This window comes from Aythya marila (assembly GCF_965140915.1).
Source record: "Aythya marila genome assembly, chromosome: 1".
In the NCBI taxonomy this organism is placed as follows: Eukaryota; Metazoa; Chordata; class Aves; order Anseriformes; family Anatidae; genus Aythya; species Aythya marila.
In genome coordinates this window covers 163,260,016-163,274,518 of record NC_139042.1, presented here as the reverse complement: position 1 = coordinate 163,274,518, position 14,503 = coordinate 163,260,016, and the positions used below count along the sequence as shown (strand labels likewise).

The window sequence follows — 14,503 nt, the reverse complement described above, 5'->3', positions numbered from 1 at the left end:
CAATCCTGCAGACAATGCAGAAAATCAGAGCTTGCCTATTTCTGCTTGTCTGGGCAGAGATTTCGCTGAGGTGCCAAGCAGGCAGGATAACCTGCTCAGAGGGGGCAGTCCTGTCTTCCACCTCAGGACCCAGCCCATTGCCCATTTCAATCACAGAGAACACTTCCAAGCTGAAGGTGGGCCTGGGGCCATGCACAATTTCACAGGATGTGAATCCTGTGAAATCTTTCAATCCAAGATTAATTTTAAGGCTCAACATGGCTTCTGGTGCAGTTACCTCACTTCAGCAAAGCAGGCAGAAGATGACACATTTGTCCTGTCATTGTGAAGGTCAGTGAGACAAGCGTCCAGATCCTGGGAGACAGATCGCTTCAAGGCAGGGTCACCTAGCCATGGTTGGCTTCAGATCTCTGCTTGTCAAAGGTTGTTTAAAGCCCCTTTTGGGGCTTTAAAGCCCCAAAGGGCTTTAAAGAACCCCCCCCAAACCAAGAACCTTCTTTGCTGTATGTATAAAACAGAATTACAGAATATCCTGAATTGAAAGGGACCCCCAAGCATCATCGAGCCCAACTCCTGGCTCCACACAGGACCAACCAAAAATCAGACCATGTGTCTGAGAGCATTGTCCAAATGCTTCTTGAACACTGTCAGGCTCGGTGCCATGATCACTGCCCTGGGGAGCCTGTCCCAGTGCCTGAGTACCCTCTGGGTGCAGACCCTTTCCCTAACCCCCAGCCTGACCCTCCCCTGTCCCAGCTCCATGCCGTTCCCTCGGGTCCTGTCACTGTCCCCAGAGAGCAGAACTCAGCACCTGCCCCTCCGCTCCCCTCGTGAGGGAGCTGCAGGCTGCCATGAGGCCTCCCCTCAGCCTGCTCTCTTGGGGCTGAACAACCAAGGGGCCCCAGCTGCTTCTCATACGTCTTGCCCTCTAGGCCCTTCACCATCTTCATAGCCCTTGTTTGGACACACTCTGATAGTTTTATGGCCTTCTTATGCTGTGGTGTGCAAAATTGCACTCAAGTTGAGGCTGCACCAGTGCAGTGCAGAGTGGCACAATCCTTTCCCTTGATCAACTAGCAATGCGGTGCCTCACAAAGGTTCCCTAACAAACCTGACTGAAAATAGGAAGCTTGACTGGAGCAAGACCACCAAGCAGGCAGAAGGGAAGCTCCCTCTACATTTGATCTTAATGCCAATAGGCTATCAAATTACTGCTAACATTTCTTCCACAGATCATTTATAAACAGTTTCTGTACTATCCATTTTGGACAGAAGAGCCAATACTCTGCATTTTTTAAAACTTGCATTTTCACCTAAACTTTTCTTAAAAATTGGAAAAGCGACTCCAAGATTCCTAAAGTAATCCTCGTGAAAGGGTGTGGACAGCCTTAGACAAAGATACATATTGATGACAAGTCTAGTGGAAAATTGCCAAAGATCTGCAGAATCTCTAAGAGGCTTTTTGAGACCTGCAACTGCAGGAAAAGAAAACTGATTCTGTCTAGGCTCTGTCAAAGGGGTCTGTTACGGTATCTGCTTTATATTGTTGATTGTGTTTGGGGATGACTAGTCCTTAACAACCATATAGAGCCTCTAGCATGCACCAAGATAAAAGGTTTAACACACCTGCATGTATGCACATGAACAGAAGGAACAGGAAATCAGTCACTAGTAGCAAATTTATCATTCCTTACTTTTTGTTACATTAAGTAAAACTGAACAACTCTCCACACTTTCTCTGCAAGGCTTGCTCCATGGATATTGCACTCGCCTTCCATTGCTACTCCACAGAAGTTATTTTTATGACATCAACTTTTATTATGCAAAAGACCTTTTTCTATATTAAAGCCAACAGATTTCATTCATAAGCCCTGGTTCATGGGATAGATCAGAAGAACAAGAAAAACACACAAGAATAGTTTCCTTCTGGAAAGCCAACATAACTGAAGCAATTCAAAGTTATCATGCAACCCTCCCTCTACCTCACATGGAAGACTTGCAGAGCAACTTTTGCTATTTGCTTTTCTTTACACAGAGACGTGTTTGTGGGTGAAAAGTCTTGAAGAGGATATGGGGGATTTAAATCAGTCCAAACGGGAAACGTGATGACTAGCTACCTTGCTTAAGAAAAATATATAAAAAGGAAGAAGTGTTGGACAGAAGAAATAGATTCTGTGAGAGGCATGTCAACTTTTTCTGCCTTTGCTAGGATTTGAATGGAAGACAAAACATTTTCCCCCTTTCACACAGAAAGTCCACATTGCATCTTCTGTCTTCAGGAACCTTCACAGAAATACCAAGCCAAATGCATAATGAAAGGCAGACACTTCTGACGAAGTCCTACCACTAGAGTTTATTATAGAAAGGCAATGAAGCTGCATGTACATCTCTGCAATTATGATGATCCTCCAGCAGAGAAGGCAAAGATAAAATCTTTGCTGTACGCTCTCTTCCTTGTGGGCACATCGAATTACCCTGCATCAGCCTCTAATCAGCACAGCTTCATGTTTACAAACACTTCCGCCAAAACTACTGAACAAGCTCCAAGGGCACCCACCCCTCCCCAAGGATCAACAGTGTAAACAGCTGAAAACTGCACAGTGCTGCCATCCCCTATTGCACAACTAGGCATGACCTTGGCACAGTCCAACACATACCCTCCCACGAAACATGATGTGCACTTGCCTATCATAGGCAGGAAGGCACAAACCCATGTCCCAGGGGGCTTTGGGAGCAGAAAGTGCTATTGTCATTAGTGTCTTCCCACATCTGGAGGACTCTCAGAAAGAGGTACAGCTCTGGAGGCATTGCTGTATCCATCCCATGGCCAGAGAGACTATTCTCGCTTCCCAGGTGCCAGAGAAAAAACATCCTCTACTCTTCCTGTCAAATAGTTATTCAGAAGGAGCTTTCATAGCTTGACCAGGAGAAAGAAAAAATAATCAAATTCTAAGGATTAAGAAAGTTTCCTTCAACTTTTTTTTTTTTTTTTCCCTCCTCAAAACTCAGGGGTTAACCCAAAGCTTGGGCTTCTATGTCAAACTCATATTCTGATTCTCTGAGTTTACACAGTGAGGTTTTTTTCCCCCAGATCAACTGGTAAGTACTTATGCAAGAGCCTGTAAGAATTCAGAATGACTATGCAACTACTTCTAGCACCAAAACTGTATTTTTACAGCATTTGTTTGTGCTGCAACATTTACTAGAAATAATTGCTCACTTGAGTGTTCACAGAAAGTCCTTGCATGCCACCGCAGGCAAACTACAACTTCATATTTATACAAGATCAAAATGCTTGGTACATGCCTGTGTCTTTCACAGGTCATGTAATCAATTCCATTCCTTTTCAAGTACTTCTAAGAACTTTTAAAGTATGTTGGATGTTTTCCTTCTTCAGTGCTTAGCTAACCTGTGAATGTTTACTAATTTCAGACCTGCTTCATAACTAAGTTCCTCCAGATTCCCAATCACTTTTTACTCAGTTCCCACGTAACCTGAGGCTCTTCATAGCACAAACAAACGGTGTTACAAGAACGTCACCACTGTCACCTCTGGTCTTGGGGGCTGACTGAAAGGAAGGCTGTCTGGTCTTTGGACCACACTGCATTCCACACACAACCTTCAAACTGAGCTGATATATCCACCTTCAGTCCTATGACTACTTTAAGCAGACTTGGGCTGCCATCACAGAGTATAAATCCCTGGGATTTCCCACACTGGTTCCCAGCTGTGCTTTCTTGCCTATGTCTGGTCGTGTAACCCCTGTGCAGAGGGCACTGCCCTGCGGAACTGATACAACCAAATCCATTTCAGACAGGTCAGATAACACAGCTCTGGATCATGGTAGGGTTGCAGGGAACCATGCTACGTCTCTGCAGCTATCCTCATAATGTTTATGTGGCGTAACAATAAAACAGAAACAATTTTTGGTTTCCTAGTACTAGGCCTGAACACAACCCTGCTTTCTACCCTAACATCAATGTTTTACTCCTCCCCTCCGAAAGATTGTCCTGCCTCTGCTAGCTCTGTAATATTAAAATGAAAGACATTATATTCCAGTCCTTTACCACTTGAGGTTAACATCTGTGCAGCATTAGAAATCAAAATTGTAATAAATATTTTCATGCTTTATAAGTATATAAACCACCATCCTCTCATTATTTCACCTTCAGGGAGTGCAGAAAACAGCTTTTGAGAACAGCTTTTGTTGAAATTTCATTTGAGTTTCAACTACAAAAATTGGCAGGTTGTGCTAGCCTGATCCTGCTTGATTTCACTAAGGTTAATCCTCCACCTCAGCTCCCTGGTGAGCAGGGACTTGAGAGGCTTCTGTAGAAGTATGCTTCAGAATTGCCCTTCAAGGGTTCTCCTAACTGAACAAACACGCCCGCACCAGTTAGTACACAAAGCCACACACATATCAGTGCTGGTATTTTCTTTTATCCAGAGAGAGACAGGTCTCGCTCCATTCTTTTCACCTCACATTTCATTAGATCAGCCACAGATTTTGCTTTAGTCTGGCTGTAAATTGTTTTGACCAAATTCATCTTTAGACACTCCCTATTCCACTTGGGTTGTATAAACACCCTCCAACCTATCCCTCGTGGCACAGTCAGAGTAAGAATCTATTTCCTGCCACTCCAACTGGCTGAAGTATTTTTAGTTGAAATTGAATGCACATACCTGTGGCAGGTGAGGCACCAGTGAGAACGTGGATGTGGGCAGACCTTTGCTTTTCTAATGCCAATGGTTTCTACAGCTTATCATTCCAACCAAAGGGAGGTGCCCAACTGTCTAGGCGTCACTCCTCTCACGGAGGATCTGCACCCTTTTACAAAGAGTATACTACTTCTCTCTTGCACTGTTCTTGCTACTAGGGGCAAGACAGATATTCTCCCCCCCCCCCCCCCGCTGATACAGCCTTCCACACAAGAAAGAGCACAGAGATTTCTGGAGTCTGTAAAACTTGTTAGGAAAGCCCCGTGCAGCTTCTGGAAGGAATGACCCTGCCCCATTTCCTCTGGCAGTAAAATTGCCCTCCACATCACTTTATGAGATTGGTTCAGGACTGGCTCTGTGTGCCACCCAAGTTCCACAGCTGAGAGAGCACTCATGGGTTTTCAAGGGACCCAGAAACTTGCGGAGTTTTCATTTAGTATAATACAAAATCTTCACATAATCTTAATTTGCTGATAACAGGTCTAATCCCATGCATTTTATGAATCATAAATTCAAGCACCCAGCAGACCTGAAGAGCAGTCAGAAGAGCTCCCTTGCTCCATAGGGAACAAGCATTTGCATCTCCACCCATATGTTCACTCATTTTTATTCCTCTATCTCTGGTGCTTTCTGGGCCTGTTTTCTCTTACCCAAGTGGATGCCTACCAAAGGACCCTGTAGAATTAACATTGTTACTGCACTTCTACTCCTGCCTCCCTGCTGCAAAGCCCACAGAAGATGCACACTCTCTTCCTGATTTATAGGAATGCTTTCAGCAGTCAACATATCCGAGTTCTGCACTAATCCTAGATTGCTTTAGAATCATCATACTTGAAGACAAACATGTGGAAGATTTGAGTAAACTATTATAAAAAAGGAGAAAGTTAGAACTCAGGCATTCTTCTCAACACTAGTATGTTCCTCATGAAGATACGAGAGTTGACTTAAAGAAAACACATTGCCCGTATTACAAAATACAGCTTGATTAGCATTCATGTTTTGTAAAATGTGTTGCATTTATACTTTTGTTTGGGGCATTCTGACTAGCATACATGTGTATATTAGATTTATGTTGACACTATGAAAGTAACCTTCCTTCTGGTTTTAATTACTGCAGTAGTTTCTGCTTTCCATTTACCTCTTAGAGAAGAATTTTTTTTGCTTTTCATGGAGCAGAATGCCCAGTTTTTGGGTGGTTCTGGACACTGCATTTCTGTGTTGAATGATCACGAAGGAGCTTCTCACCCTTCTCTGTCCACCAGAGTGGCCAGTATAAATATGTTTATTGCCAGTTGGAACTAGCACTAACCTTCAAGTCTGATATGAAAAGTATATTTTTTCCATGCTCACAAGTCTATTTATATGATGCTGATCTCCGTACAAGACAAAGAGAACTGCCACAGAAATAAATAGGGCAAAAAAAGTCTACTCTCCACCATCCAGCGCGTTGGGTGCTTTTCCATGTAAATACCACCCTCTTGTGTTAGTCTGTAAGCACTACAGGAATCAGCCAGAGAACAAAACAAAACAACCCTTGATCTTGCCAATCTTTACATATTCTGGATTGAATTCCAGGCAGTAAACAGCCCAACCCAGCCAAAACTGGCTCTATTTCTGTTGGTCCACTCTTCAGCTGACACATTTGAAGTATTTATGTCACATCTGAATCGCTAATAAGAATGACCTAGGAGGAAAACCTTCTGGCATAGCTGATACTCAAAACAAGCATAACAGGTCAGTGACAAAACACGAAAAACCAGCTAGCTTTAAAATTAATCTATATTTGGAGTTGTCCATGTCACATGTCCCTTCTCTAAGGCAAAATCATAACACAACTGTGCTGTGGAAACTCAATTACTTCTTTTAACTTTTTCATCTCTCCTTTCTTCTGACAGACCTATTTGACTCCAGATGTACTCAGTGAGTTTGGGTTACGGACATAGGCTGCAGCAAAAGGAAAGTTGCACCACCCTGGACTTCTTTGGGGCCAAACCACATCTGCTTCCATGCCCTGAGGAGATGGTCTGGTGTCTCTGGAAGGAAGACTGACCCCATGGTACCACAGTGGACCAATCAGTCTATAACTTGCAAAGCAGAAGAGAGGAAGGTATTTTCCATCTGGACTACCCAATTAAATGTTAAGCAGTCCAGAAAAAAAAATCCACTGGAGATGGATGCTGAAGGTCATTTTTGCCAAGCTCATGTAGCCATAAAGAAGTAAAAGCTTGTCCAAACACTGAGCTAGAAGGCTTTCCGTTTCTTCTTTTTCCCACCTGCCACCTTTTTCCTGACACCAAGAGCTTCTTCTGTGTCATCATCATCACCATTCCGAGATCGCTTCTTCTCTCCCTGCTCCCGCAGCTCCTGCAATGCAATCAAAAGATCAATCAGAAGTTATGTCAGACAAGGAAATTCAGACTACAACAAGTACAGCAACAAAACATTACCACCTACCATTCGAGCAAATCTCTGGGCCTCAGCCACACGTTCTGTCAGCATCATAACCTCCTCCTCCTGCATGGGGAATGCTGGCAGCTTCTTGCCAATCAGGTGTTCAATGCGTTGAAACAGCTCTACATCATACCTGAGAAAAGACATTACCCTGAATCAGCCCAGATGGGATTCATTCAGTCATCGCTACCCACAGACACTGTCCCTTAATTCCTCCCAATAGCTACACTTGGCTTGTGCTGATGGTCTCACAAGCAACTCTTAAATGCATCCATATGATGCTATCCTTCACTGATATACCTCAGAAGCATTTGGCAAACACTTTGTTTAGAGGAATACTTCAGCATTTCTTAACAAAAAATAAAAATATTAAACCTGCATATATTATAAAAATGTACATATATTACACAGTGAAATGATAAACAATTAGTTCTGATATTTACATAGATCCAGGATAAATTCTGGAAGCAGATTTCTCCTTCCCCACTCCCCTGGGCTTTGAACGCTCTCCCCTTTAGCTACATAAATCCAACTGGTGCCTCAAAATGAAATACAGTATTTTCTTCTCAACCAGGATCAGGTCAGTTGTATTCTACTCTAAAAGACAACTAGGAAGAATAAGTCTGCTGTAATTTAAGACTTACTGTGTGACAAAGGTGATAGATTTTCCAGACCTCCCAGCTCGAGCTGTTCTCCCAACACGATGAATGTAATCCTGAAAGCAATTTTCTTGATAAGCAATATCACACCAAAAATATACACAGCGAGCACAGAAAAGAAGTAGGGGAAAAAATCAGACTGTATGGTTGTTTCTTCAGGGCAGAGGAAGAAAATGGGGAGAAAATAGGGCCAGGATTATATACTCAAATTGTGTGCAGCATTAAGGTTTGATATGATGTGGCTTGTGGAAGCATCTTAAACGTTTCTTTTTTCTTTTTAAAAGAAAAGATCACTTCTCATTACTCAAGACTACAGAACAGAAGTTGTGCCACATGACCTATTACTGGTACTATCACTTCCTTGGAAAGACAGTATTTAAAATAAAAGTGAGCCAATGCCTCCATTTTCATTCTCAGGATCTAGTGCTCTACATCATCTGTCTTCCATACAAACTCTCTTGCAAGTAGATTTAAAACTGGCAAACAGAGTGAAAGGGAGGATGGATGAGAACAATTTGGAAGCTTCTATCTAGCACCTACAGCTCTGGGCTGTTTTCCAGGTTTTATACTGCATTACAGAAGTTAAAACACTTTATCCTCCAAGCAGTGTCTGTGGACGTTGCTATAACACGAGAAATCAAAGGACATGTTCTGTGACATGGTGAGCTGAGAAGGAGGTGCACAAAATTAATGATGTCGTTCATGTGCCTGGTCCCCCAACTTTAACTTTTGTCCTTTTACGATGGAAAAAGCAATGTCTTCAAAGACGAACTATACTTTCTTCTGTTTGCAGTGTATAGTACCTTTGAGCATTACAGGGAACAACAGCAAATCCTTAACTGCATGTTAGTAGTGTGCTTTCTGAAACTAGGCTGGTGAACAGTCACATCCCTAAGATAATATTATGCTTTCTATAAGGAAGAAACTTAGTAACTCGCTTTTTTTTTCAGTTTGCTATAATTTTGTGATATGAAAGTGGAACGTGCAGACATCTTTCTTGATCAAAGAAATCCTCCAAGAACATTAGAGTCGGAGATTCTTTTTTTTGCCCTTTTCAACAGTTTAAAATGCAAAGACAGCACCCGTATCACAGGTACAGAGATGACTTCCTGAAACTTGTAATATGGTAAAACTATTTCCAAAGTCTGTAATCTGCTTGATGCAGCACAACAAAACACATACTCTAAGCAGAAATACAAAGACAGAGAACATCCCTCACTTTTCTTAACTTATAGGATCAGTTCTATAAACCAGATCAGAACACCCAACCAAATAATAGGTATCAACTCAATCGCAGAGGCTGAATAACTTCTTTTCATTAACACAAGTGTGAACTACACATCCAGTCAGCAGAACACAGGTTGTCTCTTTGTCTAGCTTCAACACTCAATACGCCTCACAGTGACAGGAAACCCTCAGTTAGCACACACACTAACTTACCTTAGAGTGCGTAGGAATATCAAAGTTTATCACCACATCTACATGTGGGATATCCAGACCTCTGCTTGCAACATCAGTAGCCAGCAGAATAGAACGTGCCTTTGCCTTGAACTTGTTTAGAGAGCCCAAGCGTTTGTTCTGGAAGAAAGGACAACAAAAAGAGCATAACGTTCACTCCAGTTAATATGCTCTTGTTGAAACACTGTTAGAGAAGAACTGGAGGAGAAACCACTCAAAAAAAAAAAATAAAAAACTCACTTCTCTAATTGTTTTTTGAACTATTACAGAAATCAGTGGCAGCACTCACATTAGATTAGCTTCTAGGGATCAGTCCAGTCCACTAGTTGTGAAATACTCCTTCTGCAAGGTAGTTGTGACTCAGTATGGTACAGCCCATTTCCCAAGAGACATGACTCCTGTCTATTCCATTCTGTGGGATATGCCCATACCTGACTCATCTGCCCGTGGAGAGGAATGGCAGTGAACCCCAGGTTGCGGAGCAGCAGAGCAGTCCTCTGAGTATTGTTACATGTACTACAGAATACCATGAAAGAATTTCCAGCTAGTTCATTCAAGATATAAACCAAGTAGCTGTCCTGTAAAGAAAAACAGGGAGGGAAAAAAAAAAAAAAAAAGGATAATCACATATGCTGCATTAAAGAATAAGTTCAGTACAAGCTAGAGAAAATGACAAGATATTTTGCAGATGTAGGAACAACAAGACAAGATACAGAATAAAGAATATATTTTTTATATTCTGTATATATATTCTGTATACAAAGAACATATTCTTTATTCTGTATCCAGGGGTATTACCTTGAATTTGGATGGGATGAAAATGTAGTACTGCTGTAGTTTTTCAACTGTCTGATATTTGGAAGAAACAGCACATTTAACAGGATTCTTCAGAGCAGCACGCTGGAGTTTTTGAACCTTGGAAGATCAAAGTAAGTTAATACCATATGGACAGAGACTTTGTCAGAAACCTGGACATGTACCAGGCAGCCGAGACAAAAGTGTAGCCTGATGGAAAGATAATTAAAGCAGAGTACTCTGCTCTCACCTGCTTGGTCATAGTGGCAGAAAACAAGAATGTCTTCCTGTCTCGAGGAATCACTTTCAGTATCTTATCTACCTGTAGAAAGAGAAAAGAAAGAAATGCTGTACAGAACAGCAATCAAGATATAAACCCCCTCCAAATATAACTGTCATCCAAGTGAGGAGTTCTGCCCCGCATGCAACTTCAGCTCACACTAGGAATAAATTTCCCATCTTCTCATGGGAAGTTTTGGGCTGATACTTTGTTGATAGTCATGCAGTGTGCACTCTAGAAGTCAAACAGCAGTGCAAACAGCAAGCAATATTCCTGCAGGAAGGTGTATGTGATTGTCCCATGCGTTACTGTATAACATGTCAGGCATTCCAGAGAAATCAGTAGAGTTCATAGACAAAATGCCCCCTAGTACTCTGCAGAACTCTCCTGCTAAATTCAGCTCTCACCACAGGCTTCCATGCAATTATCAGATCTTCACAACAATTTGCTATTAACTTCTACAGAACTACTTGCTGAAACATTTACATGACTGCATGAAGCAATTTAAAGGGATGCCCCTGTGGTGTTCCAAAAAATCTTCCTTTAGCACATTCCTACCTCTGTCTCAAAATCCATGTTGAGGATCCGGTCAGCTTCATCCATCACTAAGAATTTCAGAGCTCGTAAGTTGAAGCCCTTCGTGTTCTCCAGGTGATCAACTAGACGGCCCGGGGTTGCTACCAAGAGAATCAGAGAGAGCAAGTTAAGAATGAAAGCAAAGGAAAAGATCCAACGAGGTATGTCATCTGTTACAGAAATTGAATTCTTCACTGAAGAGAAACCAGATTGCTTTGTGGGAAGCACTCTTTCAGAGGTTATCCTTGAAGTGATTTGAAGTAAGACTAATAGAGTCAGACTCTCCGAAGAGCATCCAGCCCCTCAAAAAGCAAAACAAAACTGATGGCATATGAGATATACTGAGAAGAATGAGATCAGGGTTTTGAATACTTCAGAAGAATGAAAAGCCAAGACAAAGGCAATCTAGCAGGAATGCTTTGGAATGAGCTCATAGCAGCAAGGTTACTGATGCCTTCTCTAAAAACATCAACAAGCTAGAACTCAGATCTCAGGATTAAAACAAATGAAGGAAGTACTTTCACTTTTTCAAACACATAAAAGCTTGTGTCACTCTTTCTTTGGATGACTGCAATTTGATCATATTCATACCCCATACCTCCTGCACATTGACTTACCAATTATAATATGCGGTTTCTTGGCTAAAGCCAGAGATTGAGACATGTTGTCAATTCCACCCACAATAACCGCTGCAGGACAAACAGAATAGTGTCAATCTTTCAATTTAGCAACAGCCAACCCCTTGAACCTTTATGCGTTTTCTCTCACTCCTTGCCACCCACAACAGCACTAGACCAATTAAAAGTTTGTTTTCTTTGTGAGAATTCACTGTATTTCCACACACCTGACCTTCCCAGGCCTCTTAAGCTATACACTGAAGCCCTTACCAGCCTCAAACATTTTTTCACGGTTCAAGAGCTACAGACAGAATCTATTCCTTGCAGCCTAACTCAGATGCAGAGTCTCAGAATTCTAAAAATATCCAAAACCAAAAAATAACACAGTTAAAAGGCAAGATTAAATTACAACATACTACAGAGCAGATCTCTACTCAATTTAACTGAACACAAACTCATTATTGGGAATATTCTCTCCTACTTCCATTTCTTATGGTTTGGACATAAAATGCATAAGAACTGCAGAGTGTTCCATAAGGGAAGACCACACTGTCACAAGTATAGTTTCTTTCCCACAACTGATATGTCTGTCTTCCAGGTAAGGCTACTTACCACTGTGGACACCAATGGAAGATCCGAGAGCTTCAAACTGCTCTGAGATTTGGAAGGCCAGCTCCCTTGTTGGTGTGAGGACAAGAGCAAATAACCGCTGAGGTGCCTCCAGCAGTGCTTGAAGAATTGGTAAAGCAAAAGCTCCTGTTTTACCAGAGCCAGTTTCTGCCAGTCCAATTATATCTCTGCCTACAAGTAAAAGGAAGAAGGGCAAGAACTGTTACAATTCTATACTAAAGAGGACTTCAAGGAACTGTGCAAAAAGTACAAGAATTCACTAAGGATAAAAAGAATAGCCTCTGCAATAGCTCCTCAAAAAAAAAAAAAAAAAAAGAAATACACAAAGGGTGAAGGAAAAAAAAGAACTTCAGAACATGTCTACAGAATTTTAAGAGTTTAATTTCAAATGTACCATAGCAATAATTACAGTCCTGATTCCTTTCGTTCTTCAAATAAATTTCTGACAGTATACAAGTTTTCATACGTTTCACAAACCGCAATGTATTTGGTTCCATAGATTAAAACAGTAATCTAAACCTGCTTGCATCCAGCAAGGATTAAAACAGCAAGTCCTCTACGTACACACACACAAAAAAAACACCACATAGGCAGCAGAGTAGAATTCATCAGCAGGATCCATTCTAACTTCCTAAATCCCAACAGCTGAGAACATGCTGCCAACAGGCCTTAAACAGAAAACCCAGGAACACAATTTTACTTTTGTTTTTGAAGAAAATATTATATATGGATTAAAAGAGCATGACAACAGTTAAGTGCAGGACAGACCAGACACTAAGTTTATTTCCATTTTTAAACCAGCATCACTACATTAAACTGTCGCCGTGACTTCATGATGGATTATTTTTTCATATGAAATATTCCAGAGGTAAAAATATTTGCTGAATTTAATAATGTATTTTCCAGCAGTCCAGTATGATTATAGAAAGTCATAGTTGCTTCATTATTTCTCACTTCAGAACTCTAATTTCAAGGAATTGTATGCTGACAACAAAGCAGATTACACAAGCTATGCAATCAGTCAAGGTATCTCCAATTTCAAACACACATTGTAGATCTCTAACAGAAGATGAACAGTCCTAAGTCTATCAAGAAGCATCCAGCATATCCCTGAGTACTTCAGAAAGACCACGGGCAAAGGTGACTAGCAGCTCAAATAACTGAAAACAATTATATTTAACACAGAGTGCCAGAATTATCCAACAGTAGCAAACACATAAGAACCCACACATTAATCTGAAAGTCTGAAATTTCAGGCAGTGTTGCAGGGGAAATTAACATTTCAAGCTCCATCAGGAAAGGACATAAGAATGAACACTGAAATTCCTTTTATACAGAAATCTTCCATGATGAAATGAGGATGCTTTCAGCCCTGTCAATACTCAGCAAAGTTTACTCCCTCAGAGCTCCTGAAGCATCGATACCCATACCTGGGATCAGAGGAGCACGCTACTCACCTTGGAGAGCCACAGGAATAGCCTCAACTTGAATCTTTGTTGGTACCTTCCATCCTAACTGGTCACAAGCTTCACACAGGACATCTGTCACTCCCTGAATATTAGTGAAAAGAAGAAATGGAGACAAATATCATCAGGCAGCTCTAAATTAAGTCACTGCCTTACATACATACTGCAACAGAGCCACGCTTGTTTCTAACACAGCCAAATCCCATCAAGCCCTCAAATCACCTACACGTAAGCACGCTTTGCTCACAGAGATGCTCACTTCCACCAGTCCCATCCTAGATCTTCCCAAACCCATTAGAAGTGACTGCCATCAGCAAGCAACTACTCATTCCCCCCCTAGGTTACACAAGCAACTTTCCCCACACAGACAGCTGCCTTCCTTCCTCCGCGGGCAGATGGCATTAGGACGGAAAAAAAAAGGAAAACTCCGAGGCAAGTTGCTGCAACTGGAATAGGGGCAAGCGGCCGGGAGGCAGCACCCGGGGCAGCAACAGCCGCACAGCGGGCAGGGCCAGGCAGGGCAGCGCTGCCACGCACGTGTCCTCCCCCAGCACCAGCAGCTCCCCCGGGCCCGGGGCGCCCCTCGGGTTGGGGCAGGGAGCGGCAGCGGCTCCGGTCGCCCCTCACCAGCTCCTTGAAGCTCTGCGCTGCCGCTGCCGCCACCTCCTCCTCCTCCTCTTCCGCCGGTGCCTCCACCGCCGCCTCCTGCTCGGCCGGGCGCCCCGGCGCCGCTCCCGCCGCCATTTTGTGCCGTCCCCTCGTAGCGCGGCTCGCAGCACGCTGGGAGCTGTAGTGTGCCCCGGGGCGGCTGTGGGACTTGTAGTGCGGGACGGGACGGGACGGGACGCCCAG

At 42.5% G+C, this 14,503-nt stretch overlaps 1 protein-coding gene across 1 annotated transcript; it reads right to left on the bottom strand.

The window, feature by feature from the left end:
- Nucleotides 1-6,480: 6,480 nt before the first annotated feature.
- DDX47 (DEAD-box helicase 47) lies at nucleotides 6,481-14,420 on the bottom strand. The gene is made up of 12 exons (XM_082753455.1): nucleotides 14,279-14,420; nucleotides 13,643-13,736; nucleotides 12,168-12,356; nucleotides 11,556-11,627; nucleotides 10,921-11,039; nucleotides 10,333-10,404; nucleotides 10,086-10,202; nucleotides 9,719-9,865; nucleotides 9,270-9,407; nucleotides 7,815-7,885; nucleotides 7,174-7,303; nucleotides 6,481-7,083 (listed from the first exon to the last, which is right to left on the bottom strand). The coding sequence occupies exons 1-12, from the start codon at nucleotides 14,393-14,395 to the stop codon at nucleotides 6,961-6,963; spliced, it is 1,389 nt and encodes a 462-aa protein (XP_082609581.1). The 5' UTR covers nucleotides 14,396-14,420; the 3' UTR covers nucleotides 6,481-6,960.
- Nucleotides 14,421-14,503: the final 83 nt, after the last annotated feature.

Coding starts and splice junctions, on each gene's coding strand:
- DDX47 (XM_082753455.1), bottom strand. CDS start 14,395: ATGGCGGCGGGAGCGGCGCCGGGGCGCCCGGCCGAGCAGGAGGCGGCG. Junction 11,628..12,167: donor TTCCATTGGTGTCCACAGTG/GTAAGTAGCCTT, acceptor TTTGTCCTGCAG/CGGTTATTGTGGGTGGAATT. Junction 9,866..10,085: donor TCATCCCATCCAAATTCAAG/GTAATACCCCTG, acceptor TTTTCTTTACAG/GACAGCTACTTGGTTTATAT.